At 42.9% G+C, this 9105-nt stretch overlaps 1 protein-coding gene across 1 annotated transcript; it reads left to right on the top strand.

The window, feature by feature from the left end:
- The first annotated feature begins 3110 nt into the window (after positions 1-3110).
- On the top strand, positions 3111-8595 carry LOC8038128 (cysteine-rich venom protein 6). The gene is made up of 3 exons (XM_029969418.4): positions 3111-3221; positions 4668-4820; positions 8441-8595. Exons 1-3 carry the CDS (start codon positions 3149-3151, stop codon positions 8539-8541), a joined length of 327 nt encoding a protein of 108 aa, XP_029825278.3. The 5' UTR covers positions 3111-3148; the 3' UTR covers positions 8542-8595.
- The last annotated feature ends 510 nt before the right edge of the window (positions 8596-9105 follow it).

Here is a 9105-nt window from a genome sequence, read left to right as displayed (position 1 = left end):
GAGTTTCCTGGGAATGGTGAATTACCTTGGAAAATTCATATCACGCCTTTCACAGGTGTCACGCCCCCTGACCACACTTCTTAGCTCTAAAAATGACTGGAGCTGGGGAGAAGACCAACCGCGATCTTTTGAAAAGTTGAAACTGGCACTCACCTCAAGTCCAGTACTGGCTTTATTCGATCCCAAGAAGCCAACTGTGCTGTCCACTGATGCCTCATCTTTCGGAATTGGGGCGGTACTTCGTCAGGAACAAGACAATGGACAGTATAAACCTGTAGCTTATGCGTCACGGACAATGAGCGAGACAGAGAGGCGCTACGCTCAGATAGAAAAAGAAGGGCTAGCTGTAGTATGGGGTTGCGAGAGATTTCGGGATTTCATCACGGGTATGAAAATTATGATTGAGACAGATCATAATCCCTTGGTCCCGATATTGACATCACAGCGCTTTGAGGACATCACACCAAGACTCCAACGCATGAAACTCAGAATGATGAGGTACTCGTACGAGATTAGACACATCCCAGGCAAATATCTCGTGGCTGCAGATACGTTGTCAAGAAACCCACTACAGACGGACCCAGACAAAGAAATGGAAGACGAGATAGCAGCCTATGTACAAGGTATTACTGTCAGTCTACCAGCTTCACCGAACAGACTAAAACAAATTCAAGAAAAGCAAGAAACGGATGACACCTGCCAGCTGCTAAGGAACTACAGCATGCATGGCTGGCCCTCCAAGAGCTCTGTGGACACCAAATGCGTGAATTACTGGCAACACAGAAACGAGATTGCCGTGGAAGAAGGACTCCTCATGAGAGGGTCCCGTATCATCATTCCAGCCTCACTGCAAAAAGAGATCCTGGAGACTATACATGAAGGTCATCAGGGTACCACCAAATGTCGGGCTCGAGCGAGAGAGTCTGTCTGGTGGCCAGGACTGTCTACACAAATAGAAGCGTTTGTGAGACGATGCACACGCTGCATTCAAGAGAGAAGAAATCGCCCTGAACCTCTCATCCCGACTACATATCCAGACAGACCATGGCAGCGTGTCGGGATGGATCTCTTCTACTTGCAAGGGAAGTGGTATCTACTCGTAACGGACTACTACTCCAGATACCCAGAGGTGGCTCCTTTGAGCAGTTTGTCAGCGAGCTCAGTAATTAATCACCTGAAGTCTATTTTTGCCAGACATGGCACACCAGAGATAGTGTACAGTGACAACGGACCTCAGTTTCAACGACTGGTGAACTCCAAGTTTACGCAGTTTGCGCGAGACTGGAAGTTTCATCATATTACACCCAGCCCCAAGTTCGCGCAGAGCAATGGGTTTGTGGAAGCTGGCGTGAAAATAATTAAGGCCAGTTGAGAAAAAAAACTGATGATGCCTATCGGGCACTGCAGGCATACCGAGGAACGCCACTGGGGAATGGCTTCAGCCCTGCAGAACTTCTGATGGGCCGTCGCATTCGCGCGTCCCTTCCAATAGCAAACCACCTTCTGGAGCCAAAAACTCCCGATCACTCAGAGCTCCGGGAATGGTAGGAAAAGAACAAACTCACACAGAAAACCAACTTCGACAAAAGACACGGTGCGCGCCCCTTGAAGCCAATTGAGGAAGGGGAAAAAGTGTGGATCACTGACCAGAAGACCGATGGACTCGTAAAGACAAATGCAGGACCACCCCGGTCCTACATAGTAAAGACGCCAAGAGGGGAAGTACGACGGAACAGATTCCGCTTGATCCCAATGGAAATGCCCATAGGGAACGCCCAAGCAGCTGACAAGAACGTCAGCAATCAAGAAACGACGGCAATACCCGCAGGGAACGCCGAAGCAGCTGACGAGACCGTCCGCAGTCAAGAATTGTTGTGCCCGGTGCCGTCGACTTCCCAACTTCCAGTCACACGAAGCGGACGTGTAGTAAGACCCGTTCAGAGACTGAACTTATAGATACAAATGAAAAGATGAAAAAATAAAGAGGGGGAGATGTGATATATGCCCTGGGGCTTAGGAAAAGAAGAAGAGGGAGTTACTAAGCTAACATGGACGGCTGTGCTTTCTTTCCTCACCGGCTACGAATACTACAGTATATATAAGAAATAAAAAAAATTGAATTATTGATTGCTTTTGCTTTTACTTCGGTTGATTTAATTAAGTTGACTGATTAATTATTGATTTGCGCTTAGGCTTTTTTTTACTTCGTTATAGTTGCTGATTTACTCTCTTCATCAAAGTGTTTTTTTTTCTTATGTTAACACCTTTACCAAAATGGGCTAGAAACATTTCTACAAATAAATATTAAATGAACTAAAAACGTTTATTGTATTTCTTAACGTAGCTGGGACTGTTTTGCTGAACTTTTATGGGCCATTTGAAGAGTTCCTATACTGCAAGAGACACCTCGATTCAAGTTTTGATCGGCTTTGGTGGCAGAATAAATTAGTCGGGAACGAAAGATTTATTGTTAAAATATCAAAGACTGAGCTAACATGGTCCTATTAAAACGTACTATTGTGAGTAGCGAACGGGTTATTCTGAACCGATAGGCAGGCCACAGAAATTAGGCACCCGTTATTTCATCGCTACCCCTTCAATATAATAAAAGTTTGATAATAAATGTAAAACAACCAATTCTGCAAAACATGTGCCCCGGTTCTTTCGCATGAAAGAACAGCAAAGCCGGTGATGGCGTCTTTATTGAAAATACAAAAAAAAACCTTTGCATTTTTCAGCCTTGGGCACGAAACCTCACTAGACAGGCGAAGTGTTGGCTTGTGGATCAGATTTGGATCAGCCTCAGATTACCAAGACCAAGACTCGAGTTATCAAGTTTGCCTTCATAAAATGGCCTTCGAGATAAGTGCGATCGTTCGTGAAACATGACCACTGAAGCAGCATATTCATAGCATACGCAGCCTTTTTTAGAAACTTGACCAGAGGCAAACAAACAAAAACAAAATTTGTAAAAGTACGACGTTCTCATTTTTTTTTTCTTTAGGATGTTAAGTTCAGGATTAGAACTTAACTCCTCTTTTTTATGCTCCCGTCTATCTAACAAACGACCTTGTAGGGGTCTCTTATAAAATACAGGGGACACAGTCCATCTTCAGACATTGACTGTTTCCTCCCGCAAGCAACGACCATGTGGAAATTCCTTGTGATCGCATTGGTTGGCCAATTGGTCATGGCATCTCCGAGGCCGGAAGGCCAAGCAGGTAAACCTAAACGCTTGTTTTTCGGCTGAAATACAGCTGCAGCCAAATAAGTATTTCTTACTTGAAGTTAGTCTGAAAAAATATTTTTTTTAAAGTTCCCGGCAATCTAAAATGCCATGATGTGGTTAGCTGATGTATTTGTTTTCCAAAAATATCAAAATGCAAATTTGCTTGTATCAAAACATACAACTAAATTATCTTTTCTACGCATGAACAGTAAGATTGCCCTGTTTCTGTGCCAATGGTAAAATCAACAAACGAAACGATGTTACGGATGTTTGCGACGTTTGGTCTTGAAATTGCGAGGAAGACAATTATTGTAGCAATGTTTTGGGTGTATTTCATGTTTGGATTAACTAAATGCCCCGATTGAGCTGGATAGCACTTCTCAGATTCAGTCTAAAAGTATTGCACTCTACACTCTGTTTTTGTTTGTAAGTTTGACTTCGGTTAGTTTTTACTTAATAATAGAACAAATATTAATTACAAAAATCATAATTACGAAAAACAGGCGCATTACGTAGCTGTTCTATTTTAATAATTATTCTCACAGCATCCGAAAAGTATCTTTGTTATTTAGTCAAGCTGGCAAATATGCGAATGGACAACGTTTTATGTGGCATATAACTACACTGCGCTATGCTTATTGAAAGCGTTGCTTATACTAAGTCTGCCCCTGATACATCTCAACCATGTACGCATTAATGTTTAAAAAAATGGGCAGTGCTCAAAAAATACCGTAACCGTTAACACGCAAAAAATAATTGTCGAACATACATGGTTTTTCCTATATCCAAAAACCTGACATCAAAACTCTAACTTCGTTAAGTAAATTCCTCTAAGGGGCAGGCTTAGGTGTTAAAACTAGGTATTTATCAATACCATCGAAGTAAAATGTACTCACACTAAATTTTCGCGATATGTAGCAGTCGGCATACTTCCGTTGCAGATTCTAAATGTTCAACTACATCCTCTAGGTCTAATTGCAGAGCTAACTTTATTAAGCAATTTACCTCTGCAAAGAAAAGAAAGAAAAAAAAAAGACAAGGGGGATATTTACGTTCTGCAAGGTCTACGACATACTCTTTTAATGGCTGATTGATTGCTGTCAGGGGTGTCAGTGCCACTCTAGAATGTACTTGGCTACACGAAAGAAGGCATGCATTACTTTTAAGTAAACAATAAAGTTCCGCGATGTTTACTCTACTCCTTTCTATTCCCCTCCAACCGCAGCCCACACTACGATACGATGGCGCCACCAATCACGCAGAGGGAACGCGACACGGTCTTGCGTGTTTTTGTTTTCTTCTTCTTCTGCGTTCGATAGCAATGGCGCAAAGGCGACGAGTGCCTTGACGAGGCATTTTTGGCTTTTGGATCGTATCGTTGACTGCGGTTGTACTTAAAGTGAATCTGAGTATAATTATTGTTTCTGGTGTGTCGAAGAACTACTGCCCACGCCACCGCCACCTGACTGTGCCGAGAACGAAGTCTACAAAGCGTGCACCAGTAGTTCCTGCTCCGAGGCTACCTGCCACCATCCCCAAGTGGGGCCCGCCTGCACCGCTGACTGCATACGGGGATGCTTCTGCAAACACCGTACGTGGTCAAACACCGCGCTTGCGTAACAATCACAACGGACGATTGCGAATGGCTGGCTCACATATATTAATTGAGATCCAATGTGCTACAACAAGATGTGACCGCTTAGAGCGACAGAAGGCATTAAAATATATATCGGATAGACCTGAGAAACTTCTGGTCTGAACGTATATTACGCATCATTCCTTGATACATGAAATGCGGCAAAACCTCCTTTTTATGTTCATACACAGATCCGAATTGTTTCAGGGCAACCTGTTATATTCGTCATAAGCGCTTAGAGGCGTTTGCGGCGCAGGTCGGTCACGCTCAAGCACAGATGTGTGAACAAGCCTTAAGAAGACAGTTCAAGCGCATAAGCCAGTAAAAGCGATGACTCACTGCAAACAAACACGGAGCTACAGGAATATTTAGCAACACTCTGCTCCCAAATTTACGTTAACAATTTTTTTTCCTAATCGAGTGTTTGTTCTTGAACTGCATGGTTGACCTGTAATTGGCTGATGAGCTCTAAATATGATAAGGATATAAATAAACTTATAAACGAAAGCTCTTAATCGCGATTACGCTTACAACGTTATAAATACATTTTACAGAGCCGCTCAGGTTTGCTTATTACATGGTCGATATTATGATAATATTTTTTTCATCTGTATATAGAAGGGAGTACACTTCTGGAATGTTTCCGAATGAGCTCACTTTTGCTATCGTTTTTTGATCAATTGCCACACTACTCGAAAGTTAAAAAAAAAGACACGAAAATTGCTCGAGATATTCGTACTAGCCGAACGTGCTTCGATCACCTTTCGTTTTGGTCACTATACCTTAATATTCATGGGGTGTACAATAGGCGTATTCATTCGAAATATTTTCCCACCAATTGCTTCTAACCTGGGTGCATTTTTCTTCGGATTGAAAGCTAACGTTCTTTATTAAAAAATAAAACATACAAAAACATAAACAATAATATACTTGCAAATTGTTCGCACTGTACTTTCGCAATTCCAATCATGCTGATTTAATCGCAGGTTTCACTGATTCCTGCTCTAGCCTCTAGGCAGTGTTGTACACGTTCTTCAAAAAAAAAAAAAAGGAACGTAAGCTCGTTCCTCGTTCCTTCTGATTTTTAGAACGCGTTCCCGTTACAAGTTCCATATGGGAAGAAGGAACTCGTTCCCGTTACAGTTAAAAAAATGGAACGTATAGTTCCATATACGTTACATTTATATTTTGCTAAATACCATAACTAGTTAGATCGAGCAAAGCTGTTTTTTTTATCTACCCAATCAAAATAAGCAGTCATGATGTTGTTCTCCATTCTGTACATGTATCACTGCATTACTTGATTACTGTTATGTAACTTATATTACCACTTTTGAAATTTGGCATATATATTGTGTTAGTTTAAGTATAAAATTTCATGTATATGTATTCATTGCAACTGCTGTGTGACTGTAATGCCCGTATCCCACTAGAACGACGGACAGAAACAAAAGACAGCGACAAGTCTCAAACCCATGCTGCACGCTCGCGATGGTACCTTTGGCAGGCGTTTGTTTAGCCGTTCGGTGCTCGTGAAGTAAGCACGAGCGATAGCAAGCCTGCCAAAGATACCCTCGCGTGCATGATGCTTGTGTTTGAGCATAGCCTCCTTTATTCTACAAAACCTCTCAAATTACTAAATACTCTAGTTTGAGGCTTTTCGCTGTCGTTTGTTTCCGTCTGTCGCTCTAGTGGTACACGGGCATTAGGGGGCTAAGGACCCGTCAAGCTGCTTGAACATCTTTTTTCTCAGCTCCCATCATACTTATATTGTAAATAAAGTGTATTATTATTATTATTAAATGGGAATACACGAATTTGAATGTCGTCATGGAAGTTCACCAGGAGAAGAAAACAAGGGGAAGCAGGGTTTCATTTGTTGATATAATTACCTTTAAAAATCGCAGATTTAAACCCTACTGCTGTTTGTGGGGGCCGATTCAGACGACCCAAATGTACTCTTGCCCCACATTACACGAGCGTTTGACAACAACCTCACACGTTTCAATCTAACAGAGTTCCTTGTTCGAACATAACAAGTGTTGCCTCTCGATATTTCTGCCCGCAAAACAAACAAGTGAAGAAGAGGGTAGGGATTTTTGGAAGGTCTGTCTTGAAAACTAGAAGTCCTTCTTCACGAAGGTTGGGTTCGTTGTTTAGCTGAAAGGTGGGGGACAAGTGGAGAATGAATAAAGGTTAATTTTGGGTTATCTTTTAAGTGACCACTGTTCGGTATACAAGGATGTGTTCGATATCTGGTAACCTGTTCTTTTGTTGTAACTGTATTTTTGTGGAAATTCAGGGATGGCTGTTGGCGGCCTTGGATTTCTGGGTGTATGAGGATTTGTGCAAGCAAAGAAAGTAGCCGAGGTTAAAACGTCTCTCTTTCTTTTGTCTTGTCCTTCAAATAAACGTTTTGCTCTTTTTACCACAGTCCTGGGCTCTGAAATAAAAAATCAATGCCCACTAGCTCCCCTGCACCCGACTGTTATTAAGCGAGAACCACACACAATAAACCCTAAGATAAGTAACCAAGAAGTTAACGAGATCCAGCCCTTCGTAAAGATATTGCTATTATACTTTTAGAATTTCCCGGTCGAAAATTAAGTAAACATTATCCCATTCGATGAAACAAGGAACGCCGTTCCTTTTCCGTTCTAGTAAAAATGTAACGACTTCCCGTTCCAGTTCCACCGAGGCAGAATGGAACGCCGGCGTTCATTCGTTCCTCCTAAAAAGAACGCGTTCCAGGAACGCCGTTCGCTACAACACTGCCTCTAGGATACACGACTCCTCGTGGTCGCTTTTATTATATCGCAGTTTTTCATTTTTTCTTTTCCAATTTTCTACGCTAGGTTCAGTCTCCTCGCTTAAGCTTGAAAAGGCTTCACTTATCCCAAACGCTCTCAAAAATAGGGTCTCGTTAATCAGGCACGTAGCCAGGATTTTGTTTCGGGGAGGGGGGGGGGGGGGGGCCCGCCCATGACAAAATACTGTATGAGGTGGACGGGGGAGAGGAGGACCCAGCAAGATCGAAGAATATTTTTTTTTTTTGGTGGGGGGGGGGGGGGGGGCGGGTTCCATGGGCCGCCCCCCTGGCTACGTGACTGCCGTTAATATACCCTTTTATGGAGTAATAGGCTCTTCGCACTGATTTCCTTAAAAGAAGAGGTTTAGGTTACCCCTTTCACAAAGGAGCAACTATGCGCCCTTCAACCAGGACTCAACTGCGCACTCTTAGGAAATCTCTTTGATAACAAGGCTGTGGCGCTGTAGTTTTTTACGCCACGTACCGGAGTCCAGCGTGGGTTACAGGTTGGTTACAAGTGCTGCATCAGATTTCGGCTTCGACTCGTCTACTCATTTATTGGACACGACGTCTCGTCGAATGCTTAGGTAGAAATCGGATCCAACCTGCGCCTCGCCCTGGCCTCGGCTACGTCATGTACAGGTGTCAGCACTGGGACCTTTGTTATGCGAAAGGAATTAGCCCTCTCCTTCAATTTCTGTTTTTCCTAATGCATTGATCTAGACTTTAGTAACGCCAAGCGTGTTGTACATTTTCTTGTTTCTAGGTTTCTACCGCGACGAGCAAAGAAACTGCGTCGCGAAGGACCTGTGCCCCGAAGGTTCGGCGGCACGTACATACGTGGAGGAAGAGCATGCCCATGAGTGACGAGTCTGGGAGTGAAGTTAACACACACTGCAATAAAAGTTTTTATTGACGACACATTGACAGTTTCCGACCTGTTTCTCTCAATTGAAGTGAATGTCTTGAGCGTTTATTATAGGTGATGAGTCACGGTGTGTGAGATCTCGACAGAGCTAAATTATTTTTTATTCTTTTGTTACGAAGGTATAAATAAATTTGACATTTACACTTCGCTAAAACCTTGAACGGAAACTTTCAGCCTTTCCACTCTGCAGAAAAAAAAAGACCAGCGAAGGTGTACTATGGTGGGAATGAAGTAATGGCTGGCCGCAAGTCGGCAAGCCAGAGTGGAATGGCTCGAAAGCTTGACGCCGTCGCTCACAGATGGCGGTAGCTGTCCGGAATGTTGCCTCGGCATTCATTTGCTGATGGACACTATCCTGGGGAAACTAGCCCTCAACAGCTCCGCTATAAAACATTATGCCTGTTGCCAAGGTTCTGCTCAAAGTCTCTCAACAACAGCTTAAAAAAAATTGCGACTTTTGTAACATGCGCAGTCGTAACTGGTACATAAATGTTCATCAGTTC

The sequence above is a fragment of the Ixodes scapularis genome, unplaced genomic scaffold (assembly GCF_016920785.2).
Source record: "Ixodes scapularis isolate PalLabHiFi unplaced genomic scaffold, ASM1692078v2 PGA_scaffold6__148_contigs__length_123643588, whole genome shotgun sequence".
Taxonomy (NCBI): domain Eukaryota; kingdom Metazoa; phylum Arthropoda; class Arachnida; order Ixodida; family Ixodidae; genus Ixodes; species Ixodes scapularis.
Note: the sequence above shows the minus strand (reverse complement) of the source record. Positions and strands in the feature narration are given on the sequence as shown.